Source organism: Monocercomonoides exilis (genome assembly GCF_001643675.1).
Source record: "Monocercomonoides exilis strain PA203 chromosome Unknown scaffold17-1647472, whole genome shotgun sequence".
NCBI lineage: Eukaryota > Preaxostyla > Oxymonadida > Polymastigidae > Monocercomonoides > Monocercomonoides exilis.
The window spans coordinates 304,556-319,669 of record NW_027150562.1 but is presented as its reverse complement, the minus strand read 5'-3'; the positions used below and the strand labels follow the sequence as shown (position 1 = coordinate 319,669).

Genomic DNA, 15,114 nt, shown 5'->3' with positions numbered 1-15,114 from the left:
CATCAAAATCTTTTGTTAAGGTTGATCAAAACTCACAAATAAACTATCTCCAATATCATGAATTTATTAAATCGTATTTTATTATTCGATATTAAAACACGTGATTAACAAATAATTAATCCAAAAACATATATTTTTTTGAAATATACAAAATGTTTATGTGAAATGAGAGCGAGTGATAAAACAATATTTGAAAAAAGAAAACTGATAAAAATATAATGATAAAAAAATAATTCAAAAAAGATTAGAACAACTATGAAATGACGCTCTCAAGCGAATTGGATAGTAATAATATTCATGAATGTGAATTTTCTTCAGTGCTAGGCATCATGATGAGCCGCAACAAGAAGGTTTTGGTTGCTTAGGATTTTGATCAGGTGAATCATTTGGCCCAACTCCTTTCTTCTTATCATCATCAGGCGTAATGGTGATGACAGGATCTAAAAATTAATGGAAAAAAAGTTATTATGAAATACAACAATGAAATAACAATGGATACCAGGTTGAGGTTGGGGTTGTTGAATTGGAGCGTGATGTGCAGGAAGAGCAAGTGCAACTCTACGAAAGAGTGACTAATTAAAATGGAATTGAAAAATTTTAAAAAAATAAAACTACAACAACACCTTAACGTTATAGCCTGCTTTTGCGCTTGCCTCGGTAAACATACATTTCAATTCTTTTGCTTTTGCTTCCCCTTCTTCTTGTGATACTTCCCTAAAAGTTAAAAAGTTACAGGTTTGCTTAAACTGGATCAAATTTTAGTGAATACCTTCTATCACTTGCATCAGCTTTATTTCCAACAATCATAATTACAACGTCATCGCCCCTTTCTGCTCGCACATCGTTTACCCATCCTTCAACGTTGTCAAAGGTTTGACGGCCTAAGAAATGATAGAAATTATTTTTTAAATATAATGCATAAAGATACTTGTAATATCATAAACAATGATTGCAGCCGAGCAATCTCGAATATAACTGGGTATCAATGCTCGGAATCGCTCTTGTCCTGAAGAATGAAGCAAAGTTCGGAAAAATACGAAGTTTTGTAATAAATGAAAAAATGATTCCGAAACCTGCAGTATCCCACAGTTGAAGACGAACTGTTTGTTCGTCTAGATATATTGTCTTAGAAAGGAAATCAATTCCGATTGTTGGCTGAAACAAATATTTTATATTTGCAATTTCTCAAAATAAAACTAACTTTGTAATAGCTTTCGAATGTGTCGTACATAAAACGGGCAATGATGCTTGTTTTCCCAACACTTTGATCCCCAGCAAATACAATCTTAAATTTAGCCAATGGAGATATTGACATTCGATTTGTAATGAAGAAAAAATGAAATAGTAGAAAATTAACAAATAAGGGTTTTCTAAAAAAAGAATGGGCTCTTTTTTTTATTTTTTTTCATAACTTTTTAAATAAAGTGTAAAAAGCATAAATTTTCAAAGACATATATATATATAATTCCCGGGTGAAATAAAAAGATAAATTTGTTGATTATTAAAAAATAAAAATGTTAAAAACAATTTTAAAACTAAATTATTCCAGAGATTGAGATGATGTTGCATCGAACACATAATCATTAGCTGGGTTGTGGTTAGAAGATTCTTGACGGTTGTCTTCTTCAATTGAGGATCTTTTCATTTTCGGTTTTATATGTGTCTCATTCGAATTATGTGCATGTCTGGAAGAACTAGCATCAGTTTTTTGTATCTGTTTGTGAGAATCCGAAGAATCGTGTATTATTATTGGATCTGAATCATTTCCTATTGCTTCTTCAGCCTCCATTTCGTCACTTTCATCATCGTGATGTCCTCCAATCATATGATACGGCTCAGTTTCTCCGATGCTGTCTTCTCTTTCGCTCCTGTCAGTCTCTATGGAAGACACACTTTGGAGTGAATTTGACATTGCAAGTGACAATGAAACAGGCAAGCTGTCATCTGACTGGAGTGAGTTGTAAGTGAATGTTGTTGCCGAAGAGAGCGATGCATTGACAAGCGGCGAGTGTGCAGAAGCTGTGTCTGAATGAACCAAAGCAGGTGTTGCAGTCTTGAAGGAATCTTTCGTGTTTAATGATTTGGACTTGAATCTTCCTGTCTTTCTGGAACTGGCAGCAGCTGATTCTGGTGTGGTGTGAATGGAAACATTTGTCAATGGCTGTGCATGTGAAGAATTAACACTTCTTTTTTCAAATGAAAGAGTTGTTTGGATTGTTTTTTGTTTTGTTTTTTCAGCGTCTTTTCCTTTATGTTTGCCCTTTTCTTTTTCCTTTTTGCTCTCTTTCTCTTTTTCTGAGTCCTCCTTTTCTGATTCTTCTTCCAACAATCTGGCAGCTTCTTCTTTTTCCTCCATCTTCATTTTCCTCTTCGCATTCTCTTTTCCTCCATTATATCCCTTCAAATACTTCTCCTCTCCTTCTTCAAATGAATGCATCTGTTTGTGTGGCGTGACAGCCACTGAGCCATCTGCCGAATGCGACGAATGAAGCAGCTGCGGCGCCCGTGTCAAATCCAAAAAGATTGACGAGTTCTTCTTCTGCTGCTGGACACAGCGTGGTGAATTCAATGACGCTCCTGAATTTGATCCCTTTTTGCCTGCTCCCATGAGATTTGAATTGGAATAAGAAGAGTATCGCTGGAGGAGCGGAGGCAAAGATGGAGATTTTTGTGATTGTTGATCGGGAGAATAGTCAAATGCAGAAGACATAGATGGAAGAGCAGGGCTTGAAGAAGCAGCAGAAAGCGTTATTTTTGGAGGGAGCAGTGATGAAGGTGATAATAATGGCTTCTTCTGGAAAGAAGACATATTTGAGAGAAACACTGACGGTGCAATTGGAGGCGAAGTCGGAGAAGGAAACAAGATCTGGTTCAACAATGGTGAATGAGTCATATCGCTTCCTTCAAGCAATTCCATGTCGGATGACTCGTTCTTTGATCTTTCTTTCCCTTCTTCGGTAAATTTTGTGGATTTGTGTGTTCTGTTTTCATGGGAATTATCAGTGATATTTTGTTTTGCTTTTTCTTCTTCGTTTTTCGCTTCTTCTTTTGCTTGATGAATTGCTTTATGTGATTGTTGTTGCTCTGTATGTTCATTGTCTATTTCTTCTTTGTGTGAAATAATTTTCTTAACAATTGGCATTGAAATCGTCTTATGTTTTATTTCTTTTGCTTGTTCAATCAACGATTCTGTTGACTCATTTGCTTTTGGATGTTTCTGCTTTTGTCTTTTCTCTTCTTCCTCTTCTTCTTCCTCTTCTTCTTCTTCCTCCTCATCGTTCCTCTGTTGCCCTTCATTTAATGGGTTTTCTGTATTTTCCTCGTTGCAGCTTTCTTTTTTCGTTTTATCTTCAGAAGATTGATCTGGCTGTGTTGAAATCCTCTCACCATCATCTTCATCTTCAGAATTATCTGAGGACATTGTTTGTGAAAACGAGGCAAATGAAGTAGTCTGTGACATCGAACGAGTTACCAAGGGCTGTGAAGAAATAGAAGAGAGACGAATGGAATTTGCCTGAATAATGCCAGAAAAATGATATAATTAGCAAATTAACAGGAAGATAGAAAAAGTCAAAAAATAAATTCATTTTACAATGCAACTATAAAAATGATGCGAACTTTTCTTAATCTTGCTTTGTTTATTGGAGTATGAGGCGGTAGGCGTGACTGATCAAAACCTATCCTTTGAAACAGTGCATATAAAGATCTTTGTGCTAATTCAAACTATTGTGAAAAAAAGAAAATTATGAAATTATTTAAAAAAAAAATAGAAATGGAAATAAAGGAGAAAGAATGTGTTTAAACGTTAAGTTGTAAAATAAATTTCAAATTTTAATATTATTAACGTTTCTTTGCAGCAACAGTAAAGAAGGATAAAACAGTTTTTTAAATAGAAAATAAGTTCAAAATGTTCTTGCAGCTTATCATACTTTATCTGTATTTTTGACAATCATGTACAAATAGTTCTCTTCAAACACATCTGGAATCATTAATGACACATGCCCCTTTTGCATTTTGAACTTTATCACTATTTGAAAAAATAAATAGCATTGAGAATAAATAATTGCATTGGAAAATCAAAGATACAATTACAGACACAAAAATATATAATTCTCATATTGTCAATTATAAAGGAATTAGAAAAGAGATAATATTTCAATTATAAAAGAAAATAAGACTTGCAAGTAAAATTGCATCGCTCATAATTATTCTGTTTCATTTTCAATAGCATACTTGGTTTCATTCTTGTGGCAAAGAAATGAATGTTGTCAACTGGATTCCTGTTTTTCAAAGCAAAGTTGAGAAATCGAGTGTCCAAAACAAAATCTTCTTTGGTAAGCTGGTTTTGAGAAGCTTCAATAACATCATTTTCATTTGGCTATGTATGTCATTCAGTAATTCGTATGATAATGCGATTTTTTAAAAATGCAATAATAATGTTTATATTATGAAAACAATCAAGTTAAGCAATCAAAAATATCATTTCAATGAAAATAAAAACAAAAGATAATAAAGTAGCAAACAACTATTTTCCCTTTGTCAAGAGGAATTAGCATTTCAGCACATAATTTATAGAGCTGCCTTGTTCTTAGTGCATAAATCAATGATTGAGCATCTTTAAGTCTCTGGGGGGAAAAAAATAAATAAAAAGATTTTCCCGTAAAAAATAAGAAATTGGTTTGGTTCAGCAGAAGTATAAAGTATATAAAAGTTATTTTAATGAATATTTTTCGGTAAATAAACAAAATCATACAGGATCGCTTGACACTTCTATTTCTTTGAGGATACAATCTGTTAGTTTGCAATAGCTGTTAATTCACAAAGTAATTTTTAAGATACATTTAAAACGGATAAGTTCTCTCAAATAAGAGTTATTCAAACCTTTCAACGTCATCAACTCTGTCAGAAATGTGGAGCACATCATCAGCTTTTTTTAATATATCAATGATCATATAATCGATTGCAAGTGTAACCTTGTGTGAATAGATCTGTTTGTGGAGGGAGTATCGTGTGTGAAAAAGTTCGTACAGTGTGTATGCTTCTTTTGCTGGATAGCAGACTTCATTATCAACAACAGCAGCAAGGGAAATAAGTCTTGATGAGTCAAATGAATTCTTCACTCCACACATGAAACAATCTCGCTCGAGGTAATCAAATTTATCAACGTCGACAGAATTTCGTTTGTTACATACAATGTCAAATAAAAATGCAAAAGGTGAAGAACTAAATATATTAAAGAAAAGATGCAAATAATTAATAATTGTTTAATTATTGATGTTTCAATCAAAATGCAAACTCGTCTCTTTCACCGAGAATCATTTGTTGAATCCAATAAAGCTCCTCTGGATCTATATTTATATTGTGCTTTTCAACGAGATGTTTCAAAATTTTACAAGACATTTCTTCGTGATGAAAATGCTTCTCAGGGTGAACTGACTCCATGAACTTCTCAAAGCAATGTGAAAAAGGCCCATGACCAAGGTCATGACACAATCCTGCAATTTTTACTGCCAACACATGTTCATGTGTTAACTATGTTTAAATAAATATCATTTTTTGTCAAAATATTAATCAAAATACCCCAAGCTCGGGCTGAGTTATCATAAAATGTTCTGCTAGTGCACCAGCCAAATGAGCAACTCCTTAAAAAGCATAAATTTTTTAAAAATTCATCAAAATATAAAACGAAAAAACATTTAATTTCAATTTTTGCTAACCAAGAGAATGTTCAAAGCGGCTATGTGTTGCACCAGGAAATACATATAATGTTAAGCCAAGCTGGCGCAAGTCTCTCAATCTTCATATCAAATTTAAAATGTCAAAACACATAATTTTTTAAAAAAAATTAAAATTTGAACCGTTGAAATTCTGGTGTGTCTATAATTGAAATGCAAGGAGATTCAAATTTTATAAATCCATGGATTGGATCATTGATTATTTTTGAATTTTCAATAAGAAATGGGGTTTCTGATTCTTCTTCCATTTTCTTATTTATGGTATTCCAGTAATGATGTGTTTTTCAAAATTCAATTTATGTTATTGTTTAAAATGTTGACTTTTCAAAAGATGATTAATTGTTTCAAAATGATCTTAGCCACTATCAATATTAAACCGAAAGAAATTCTTTCTTTTTAGTAAAGTTGAGGATTTCGAAATTAAATTTTCTATATCATGAGCTTACAAAATTTTAAGTGTTTGCTTTTTTATTTGTCTGATTGCATATGCCTATATTTTATCCAGTTGACAATCAGGCTTATGTTCGCATTATTCATCCGATTAAAGCAACAACAAATCCACCATATATGTTTGAGAACTTGAAAAACTGTGAAATTATCATTCCAAATAAATTGCGTTTGCTTCTAGTTGAATTGTATCAAAGAAATTTAGTTCTATTTAGAAACATTGAGATTGTCTCACTTAAAAGAGTGTCGAATATTTGTTGGTGAAATTTCTGGTGCTCTTGTAATGGACGATTGTCGTGATTGTGAAGTTTTTTATATTGCTCAGCAAGTTTGAACACTTATCACTGAGTTTTTTACCCAAATATTTTCGATATTTTCAAAAGACAAGGCTTAAACCGTCTTCTCATTGCATTCTTTTTGGTTATTCTTATAACAGCCCATCCCTTGAACCTGGAGTTACAAATTTTGCATATGGGGATTATTTTCAATGGCATGAAGCTGCTCCTTCAAAAGATCTTACTGAAAACAAGATGAGTGAAGCTGTAACTTTTTCAATTGACGAAGAAGATTCTCTGGATGATGACATTTGGATGAAAATTCCTTCTGAGTGGAAAGAAAATGTATTGAAACATGAACCCTTTTTTGATGCTGATGTTTCGAAATCAATATCTGAAGGCACGGAATTAATTGTGCAGTCACTAAGTGAAAAGACTTCTTCAATGCAAATATCATCTTCAAGCATAAAAGAAAAGCAATTGCATTTTCCTAATCTCAGTTTTGTTAAACTTCTTAATTCAAAATGAATGTTATTATTTTATCAATTTATGAATGAAAGTGTTTCTCCTGAAATGTTTATCAATTATTTATCATAAATTAATAGAAATTTTTTGTAATAAAACTGTTAAAGAACATATTGCTTAAAACAATATACATGTGATGAATTTTTTACTGAAAATAGAATTCATTTTGCTTTTCAAAAAACAATAAATAAGTCACATAATCACAAAGTTTTTTTTTATATTTTTTGTGATTTCTTCTTTGAAATCTGGCTTTTAAAAAAAAAAGCGAATATTTTTTATTTGTTAATAGTTTTATTAAACACTTGTGTGCATGAACGTTTGTTTGTTTGAGAAATGCTCACATTGTTTATTTATTAATTAATTTATCTATTCCAATTTAATTTTATTTTTTAAATAATTTTTTTCTTCATAAGTTTGTTTCAAAAACACTATCTTTTCTCATTTATTACATATTCATAATGTTTTATTTTTTACAAATAAAACGAATTATCAATATGGCTAAATTTTTTTGAAAAGTTCCTTTTGTTTAATTTTCAAATTAAATAAAAATATCATTTTTCAATCAAATTTCTGTTCCCACTCACCAAATTTTGCTGTTATGAAAATAAAATATTGACAATGTTATTTTTTCCATTTGAGTGAAGTTTCGTGAGAGAGAACAGAAAATTGATCGAATAATAAAATTTATATTCTATTTGAAAATAAAACAAAAGGAACTTATCAAAAAAATTTTGCCATATAATAATTATTATGAAGTTTTGGAAAACAGTAATTCTAGATAGGGTGAGTTATTTATCATATCCCCTTTTTTTGATCGGGACCTAAATTTTCTGGCTCTCAGGAGCACTTTTTGAAAAAAATAAATAATAGAAAATTTTCAATATATTATAATATACTATTTCTGAAAATATTTTTTCATATTTTAATTTTAGTGAAAAGATCTGGTGTTTTTTGTTTTATTTTTAAGATCAAAAACTTGCTCGTATTTTCACGAGCTTTTTGTTTTGAGTGTTTTGAGTTATATCATTGTTTATAAACTGAACTTCTTTATGTTTTTGGTTATTTTTCATCGTTTAACACTTCGTTTTTTTATTATTTTTTCCATTTCACAAAATTTCCATAAATAGTAGATTAACAGTAGTATTTGAGTTGCTTTGTTTTTATTTGTTGAATAATAGTTTTAAAACAAATTATTACGTGAAACGCAAAATTTTTGAAATGAAAGAATGTGATTTGAAGTTAAAAACACAAAAATACACAAAAACAAGATTTTTGGTAATAAAATCACGATCATAAAAAAGTTTAGATTTTCTTCTTTTTGAACACCTTTATGTGTTAATAGTTTTTATATTTAAACTTGAAAAATTATGAAATATATTGTTAAAATAAATGAATTCTTTATTTTGTCAGAATTTTGTGAAATGGAAAAAATAATAAAAAAACGAAGTGTTAAAAGATGAAAAATAACCAAAAACATAAAGAAGTTCAGTTTATAAACAATGATATAACTCAAAACACTCAAAACAAAAAGCTCGTGAAAATACGAGCAAGTTTTTGATCTGAAAAATAAAACAAAAAACACCAGATCTTTTCACTAAAATTTAAATATGAAAAAATATTTTCAGAAATAGCTTATTATAATATTTTAATAATTTTCTATTATTTATTTTTTCTCAAAGTGCTCAGGAGAGCCAGAAATTTTCGGTCCCGATTAATTTTTTGTGTACCGATAAATTTCTGACCCTAGAATTTGAATTGTTAGTATTTTCAGTGGTAATAATTTTGGACACTTTCAATAACTGTGGACAGTGAAATTATCTCAAAACTGTTGATTGTTGCATTTCGACAATAAACCCAATTATTTCCTCAATGAATATGAATTTATTTGAATTGTTTCAATCACCATATTTACACAGTGAAATTTTTTTTAAATAAATGTCTGATTTTTTTTGAAAAGTTCCTTTTGTTTAATTTTCAAATAAAAATAAAAATGTCATATTTTGATAAAATTTCTCTTCCCACTCAAGAAATTTCACTAAAATGGATGCAATATCTTGACAATGTTATTATTTCCATTTTAGTGAAATTTCTTGAATGGGAACAGAAATTTGATTAAAATATGACATTTTTATTTTATTTGTAAATTAAACAAAAGGAACTATTCAAAAAAATTAAGACATATATCACAGTTTTTTTAAAATGTGAACTTTAGTCATGAATAAATGAAAAAGAAACATGTATTTGGGGAAAAATACGGACTTTCAAGAATTTTTTGCACAAAGCGAGAAAAAAATGTTTTCCTTAAAACATTATAAAACTTAATCAGATATAAAAATAAATTAGATTTTCATGACCGCAAACAAACTTCATTGATGTAATAACAAGATGTTTTGTGACTTAATATGTTTTTTAAAAAAATAAGCCCATTTTTTCAAAAATTTTGATCTCTTAAAGTCAATGAAAAGTGCATTATTTTTCAATGAAAATGCCTGAAGTGAAATATTATGCACCATATCTTCGTTTCTTTGTTTGTTTTTCATTCACATTTACTCAAATCAAATATTCACATTAAATTTTTGATAAAAATAATATGATTAAATAATTATTTACAATTATCGTTATTCTAACTTTCAACTTTTGATTTTTGAATAGGATATAAATCTTTTGTTTTCAGAGAGTTTTTTTTGGAAAATTCTCAAAAACGACCAATTTAACCTTTTTGAAATTCAAACAAACAAGAAACATATTTTCAATCAAATGCTTGTTAAATCTTAATAAAGACCAGTTCAAATACCTCGATATCGAAAATGAAGGCACCAATAAAGGATTGAGGTCATGCCCATCCATCAGAAATTTCATAAGCAGCAAATCACTGAATAATTTCACTGAAACGTCTTCATTCATTATTTATATACGAAAATATCAAAAATGATAGATGATTATTTATTTAAATTTGAGACTACTGCACCAAAAAAAAAAAAAAAAAAAAAAAAAAACCAGAAAATTTGATTATTCAATTTATCCAAGAATGCATAGTTTTTTTGTATTTTTCGACTGCACCAAAAAATTTCAGTTGTTCACAAATATAAATGATCTTGCTTGATGAAAAACAAAATGAACACTATTACGAAGAAGTGAAAGGGAACTTTAGCATTAATGCTTGACAGCAGCGCATGAAATGTTTACCGCAAGCTGATTAATGAATTGCATCAAATAAGAAACTTTAAATAAAAAAGACAAAAACAAAACGCAAAAAAATGACGAAGTGTTTTATCTTTTCATTTCACTGAAAAGCCGATATTTCGCGTTTTTTGCGCTTCTGTCTTCTTTTTCGTTTCTTCAGTTTTGAATTGCATTTTCAATGCTTTTTTCTCCGCACGTGCATCCTGATCATCCAGAGGAATATTAAATTAGCAATGTCAATCGAAATACCACGTTTTGTTAAGAAATACCCTAAAAAAACAAAAAAATGATCTGAAAAATACCTTTCGTGCCTGTTTCACAGCTTTCTTTCGATTCTTTTTTTCTTCAGCTGTTTCATTCTTATCTCTGGTGGTTGGACCAAATCGCTTCAGATGTTTCTCTTCATCAAATTCGCTCTCGGAGCTATCGTCACTTTCTGAGTCATCATCTCTTTTTCTGCTTCAGCAACGAAGTTTTATTAGAATGAAAAAAAATAGTTTAAAAAAGTTTGAATAAATGAACAAATAAACAATGTCTAATCATTCGAAGCACAAATTCAAACAAAAAAAATCCACTTGTTAACGATTTCGAAGAATTTTAATGAAACCCCATTCAATCAACACAATTTCATTCATTTTTTGAGCATTTACATTTGTAACATACTGACTGAGCATAGCTGGAATTCCAGTCTTTGCGGAAAGAATGATTTGAGGAGGAAGCTTCGATTCTTCCTGTTTTGGTGGTATCATCTTTTTCTTTGGCTGAATGACACTTGGAAGATGGTCTCCTCTGGTGAATGTGCCTAATTCAGCAGAATAATAGACAAAATGACAGCAAAAACAAGTCAAAGAAACAAGACAGAACAAAAGAATACACAAAGGCAAAAGAAAACAGTTATAGGAAAATCAGAATATTAAAAAATGATCAAATATTAAACACAAATAAAATAACAAGGGCAGACTGATAATGGATTGACAATCTGGTTTCTTTTCTTTGTACTTTCTTTTCCTCATTTCTTTCTCTTCTTCAGCAATCCTTTTCCTTTCCAGTTCTTCCTCATCTTCTCCGTTTTCCCCGACCTTTGGCTCTGCCAGCCGAAGGATAATCTCCTTTTCCTCGGGTGTAATGCCACTCTGAACCACAAATGGATCAGTTGTGAACAAAGCTTCAGTTTCCAATGGAGCTGCTGCAGAGGCCATTGATTTCGAGAAGGAAGGTGTTGAAGAAGAAGAAGAAGAAGACGATGCTTCAGACTCAGGAAACAGCATCTCTCTTTTCTCAGACTTAAACTCATTCATCATTTTCACCAGCGCGCTCTGCTGCTTCGGCTGCGGCTTTCTTTTCTTCGTGTGATTCAGCGTGAGCGGCGTGGTAGGTGCCTTCTTTCCCATGCGAGGAATCACCTGTTCTTTCTCAAACTCTGCCAGGATGTCTGTGAAGTCCGCCAAGTCGCGGTTGCCGTCTGCCTCTTCGTCTCCCGACAGAGACCCAACATCAGAGTCCCCAAACTCTTCCTCAAGGAGCGTGTTCAGCTGCTTGTCCAGCTCAGCAGTTGTGGAAGCAGACGGGTCATAGTCCTGCATGTTCCCTTCCTCCATGTCATATTCACTGCTGTCGTCGTCGTCACCGACAGCCATTGCTCCTTTCATGGCGCCCGTTGCACGAGAACGCTTTCCTTTTCCTTCTTTCCTCTCTTTCATGTGAAATCCATCGCTAAAGTCTTCATCTTCATCAATGTCATCGCCATAATCGTATTCATCGAAAAATTCTTCTTCTTCTTCATCGTTATCGTCAAGAAGGCCAAGCTGTTTTTTAATTAATTCAATGTCAACTTCCTCTTCCTCTTCCTCTTCTTCTTCTTCATCTTTTCCTTTTCCTTCTTTTTCTCCTCCTTCTTTCATATACTTTTCTAAATCATCCATATCATCTTCTCTATCTTCCCCAAACTCTTCATCGAATGGATCTGGCACGCTTCCTCTGTTTTGAGCTGTCAACATCAAAATAATATTTAATATTGAATTCAAAAATATTTTTTGAATGTGTTTAAAAAATTTCAAATGAATCCATTATGATAATAATAAAAAAAAGTGTGATAATACAAAATCAAACAAAGATAAAAGCATAACATACCCATCTTTGCCATGATTTCTTCGTCAGTCATTTCATCCAACTGTTTTCTCCATCTATCTAAGTCTTGCTTTGAAAATAATTTATGATCACCCGAAGCTGAAATGGAAGAAGAACTTGATGAAGAAGAAGAAGACGACGACGACGAAGATGAAGAAGACGATGACGATGGCATTTCTAATGTATTCGATTTTTTCTTTCTCTTCCTTTTTGGCGCTTCAGTAACAATTCCATCTTTTCCAGAAAACATCACCAAAGGCTTATCTTTTGCTTTCCCTCTTGCAACTTGGAAAAAGTCATCCTGTAAATCTTAATAATATGAATTGAATTTTCATTTAATGGAAAATAAAAGCATTTGCAAATTTAAGATATACGTACCTCCTTCACCTTCGAGAGCAGGTTTAAGTTTCTTAACTTCAACTTTGTATGCTGAGTTCAATTTTTCAATATTTTCATCAGTTACTTCTTCAAACTCGTCATCATCTTCGTTTTTAATAAGCTCCAATATTTCTCTATCGATTGGACGTTTTGCTATCCAAAAAGAAAAGTTTTTATTAAATTATGAAAAAAATAATATGAACCATTTTCTGAAGGAGCATAAAGTAAAACTGAATCAACAATTGTTTGCGAAGGATCTGGAAGAGGACCTTCAGGCTTTAATAACAAATCAACAAATTCAAAAGCATAAAAATAAAGAAAATATAAAAAGCTTACCAGTTCATAAAATAACCCGCCTCCCATTTCACGAATATGCTGATTATAATCATATCCATCGTGAGGAAATAGCCAGACATCGTCTATATCGTCCAATGGAGCGCTTTTCTGTTGGGAAGAAGAGCTTTTCATTGACATTTTCAGTTAAGGGATGAATATATAATTTGTTAATTATTTTTCTTCTTTACTGAAAAACTAATTTAACAAACATGGAAGAAGTATCAACATCACTTTCCATCGATGAAATGAAGCAAATAGAAGGGGAAATTATGGAAAAGGCACATAAACTATTTGATGCAAAGTTTTGCTTCTGAACTGAAAATGACATCTTTACAAATATTCTTTGTTAATCTGAATTCATTTCTCAGGGACGCTGACGGTTTTGCACGACTTCTTAATGATTCAAAGCCACAATTTGCAAAACTTACAAATACTCGAACAGCAAAAATTGGTGTGAATATTTCTCCGTTTTTCTTTTCGAACGTGTTTTTACCAATGTTTCATAACCTAACACACCATCTATTCATTTAATCGTTCTTTTTTATTTTATTTATGATTTACGGAACTTGTATAGTTCGTTTATGTATCGAATATTTGATTCAGATTCCTGGAGTTAACGAGGAACGAGAACAAACTGTGAACGAATGGATTGAATGGTCAAAGGATGAAAAGAGAGCTTTTCTTCGTTTGAGGATTGAACTTTGCTTGGCTCAACTGTTTGTTTCTGCTATTTTTGAAAAGCAAATACATTTATTTTCTGAAACATGATTCTGGAATTTCTAACTCGAAATAGATACTATCAAATGGAAGAATTTCAAAAGATGAGAACATTGCTGATGAAATTACTCAAAGAAGTGAAACGTCTTGATGATAAACGTCTTCTTGTGGAAATTCATATTCTTGAATCTCAATGTTTTATTAGATTACGCGATTTACCAAGAGCAAGAGTGTGAATTCATTGCAAGTGCACATGCTTATGTTTATGCATATATTTTATATTATTTTTTCCCCTCAGGCATCTGTAACATCTGCAAGAATGGAAGCGAATGTTGTATATATTCCCCCATTGATGCAAGCACGTTTAGATTACATGTCAGGAATGCTTTATTCACAAGAAAAGGATTTCAAAACAGCATATTCCTATTTTTATGAATCCTTCGAAGCATATGACGGTTTAAATAACAAAGAACAAGCCATTTCAGCTTTGAAAATGCTTGTTTTGAGTAAAGTTATGCAAAATAAGCCAGAAGACGTGACAACTCTTTTCACAGGAAAACTCACATTAAAATATAACAGTTTTGCTTATATTGCTTTTATTTATTTTGCGTTTTTCATTATGCCCATTATACATTCATTCCTTTGTTATTATTCTCGAATGGGATAATTGTTTACCGGAGCAGCACCTGAAATCATTGCCATCCGAGCAATTTCTTCTTCTCTCGATCACCGCAATTTAGATGAATTCCAAGCAGCATTGAACACTTATCCAAAGGAGCTGAAGGAAGATTATGGTGTTGCGTCTCATCTGGAGCAATTGAGCGATACTCTGTTTGAACAGCACCTTTCTCGTATCATCGAGCCATATTCTGTTGTGGAGATTGCATATGTGGCTCAGCTCATTAACATGAAAGTGGAGGTTGTCGAGGCCAAGTTTGCATAACTTTCTAATTTTACCTCTCATTTATTAAATATTAAATTCATTTGATTTAATTTATTTTTATTTTATTTATTTTTTTATTTTGACTTGATCAGATTGGCTCAAATGATTTTGGATAAAAAATTGAGTGCCACTCTGAATCAAGACACACAATGCCTCACTTTGACTGAAGAGCCAGCAAAAAGCAATCTCTTCAGTACGTCAACAGAGTTAATGGAGGGCATGAGAAAAATACTCGATTCACTTGCACAGAAAGCCAGTCTCATTAAGTGATTACTTCATTTCACTCAATCATTTTTTATTCTTTCAAATTCTTCTTTAATGCACATCAACATATCTTAAAAATGTAATTTTTTAAATGCTGTAATATTTTTTTAACTCCAGAAACAATTAATATCGATACTGCGAATTTATTCACTTTTGCAATCAATTTCACATTTATTATTTTCTA

General features: G+C 31.4%; 5 protein-coding genes across 5 annotated transcripts; 2 read left to right on the top strand and 3 right to left on the bottom strand.

The window, feature by feature from the left end:
* Positions 1-115: 115 nt before the first annotated feature.
* On the bottom strand, positions 116-1,361 carry MONOS_16764 (Rab6a). Its single transcript, XM_067869636.1, has 7 exons — positions 1,202-1,361; positions 1,074-1,155; positions 929-1,006; positions 770-881; positions 624-714; positions 500-572; positions 116-440 (listed from the first exon to the last, which is right to left on the bottom strand). The coding sequence occupies exons 1-7, from the start codon at positions 1,313-1,315 to the stop codon at positions 328-330; spliced, it is 663 nt and encodes a 220-aa protein (XP_067729122.1). The 5' UTR covers positions 1,316-1,361; the 3' UTR covers positions 116-327.
* Positions 1,362-1,438: 77 nt separating this feature from the next.
* MONOS_5942 (putative HD phosphohydrolase domain-containing protein) lies at positions 1,439-5,983 on the bottom strand (the record flags this gene model as incomplete). Its single annotated transcript, XM_067876134.1, has 11 exons — positions 1,439-3,514; positions 3,619-3,723; positions 3,930-4,027; positions 4,234-4,378; positions 4,524-4,625; positions 4,754-4,808; positions 4,882-5,223; positions 5,297-5,532; positions 5,581-5,642; positions 5,718-5,797; positions 5,859-5,983. The coding sequence occupies 11 exons, from the start codon at positions 5,981-5,983 to the stop codon at positions 1,541-1,543; spliced, it is 3,324 nt and encodes a 1,107-aa protein (XP_067729121.1). The 3' UTR covers positions 1,439-1,540.
* A 113-nt stretch (positions 5,984-6,096) lies between these two features.
* MONOS_5943 (putative Tubulin binding cofactor C) lies at positions 6,097-7,492 on the top strand. The gene is made up of 4 exons (XM_067876135.1): positions 6,097-6,193; positions 6,241-6,351; positions 6,398-6,510; positions 6,566-7,492. The coding sequence occupies exons 1-4, from the start codon at positions 6,172-6,174 to the stop codon at positions 6,983-6,985; spliced, it is 666 nt and encodes a 221-aa protein (XP_067729120.1). The 5' UTR covers positions 6,097-6,171; the 3' UTR covers positions 6,986-7,492.
* Positions 7,493-10,111: 2,619 nt separating this feature from the next.
* On the bottom strand, positions 10,112-13,144 carry MONOS_6979 (uncharacterized protein; the record flags this gene model as incomplete). The annotated part of the gene is made up of 8 exons (XM_067877266.1): positions 10,112-10,368; positions 10,468-10,621; positions 10,829-10,967; positions 11,127-12,152; positions 12,296-12,601; positions 12,671-12,823; positions 12,874-12,946; positions 13,007-13,144. 8 exons carry the CDS (start codon positions 13,142-13,144, stop codon positions 10,261-10,263), a joined length of 2,097 nt encoding a protein of 698 aa, XP_067729119.1. The 3' UTR covers positions 10,112-10,260.
* A 23-nt stretch (positions 13,145-13,167) lies between these two features.
* On the top strand, positions 13,168-15,022 carry MONOS_6978p1 (putative 26S proteasome non-ATPase regulatory subunit 11). The gene is made up of 7 exons (XM_067877264.1): positions 13,168-13,307; positions 13,375-13,457; positions 13,581-13,722; positions 13,800-13,953; positions 14,022-14,301; positions 14,407-14,656; positions 14,759-15,022. The coding sequence occupies exons 1-7, from the start codon at positions 13,216-13,218 to the stop codon at positions 14,934-14,936; spliced, it is 1,179 nt and encodes a 392-aa protein (XP_067729118.1). The 5' UTR covers positions 13,168-13,215; the 3' UTR covers positions 14,937-15,022.
* Positions 15,023-15,114: the final 92 nt, after the last annotated feature.

What these genes read in the sequence shown, in the direction of transcription:
- MONOS_16764 (XM_067869636.1), bottom strand. Translation starts at nt 1,315, where the DNA reads ATGTCAATATCTCCATTGGCTAAATTTAAGATTGTATTTGCTGGGGAT. An exon ending in TCAACTGTGGGATACTGCAG is followed by an intron (nt 1,007 to 1,073) that starts GTTTCGGAATCA and finishes TTCATTCTTCAG; the next exon opens with GACAAGAGCGATTCCGAGCA. An exon ending in GCTGATGCAAGTGATAGAAG is followed by an intron (nt 715 to 769) that starts GTATTCACTAAA and finishes TTTAACTTTTAG; the next exon opens with GGAAGTATCACAAGAAGAAG.
- MONOS_5943 (XM_067876135.1), top strand. Translation starts at nt 6,172, where the DNA reads ATGAGCTTACAAAATTTTAAGT. An exon ending in GAGCTTACAAAATTTTAAGT is followed by an intron (nt 6,194 to 6,240) that starts GTTTGCTTTTTT and finishes TATTTTATCCAG; the next exon opens with TTGACAATCAGGCTTATGTT. An exon ending in TTTTTTATATTGCTCAGCAA is followed by an intron (nt 6,511 to 6,565) that starts GTTTGAACACTT and finishes TATTTTCAAAAG; the next exon opens with ACAAGGCTTAAACCGTCTTC.
- MONOS_6978p1 (XM_067877264.1), top strand. Translation starts at nt 13,216, where the DNA reads ATGGAAGAAGTATCAACATCACTTTCCATCGATGAAATGAAGCAAATA. An exon ending in TACTCGAACAGCAAAAATTG is followed by an intron (nt 13,458 to 13,580) that starts GTGTGAATATTT and finishes GAACTTGTATAG; the next exon opens with TTCGTTTATGTATCGAATAT. An exon ending in GTGGAGGTTGTCGAGGCCAA is followed by an intron (nt 14,657 to 14,758) that starts GTTTGCATAACT and finishes TGACTTGATCAG; the next exon opens with ATTGGCTCAAATGATTTTGG.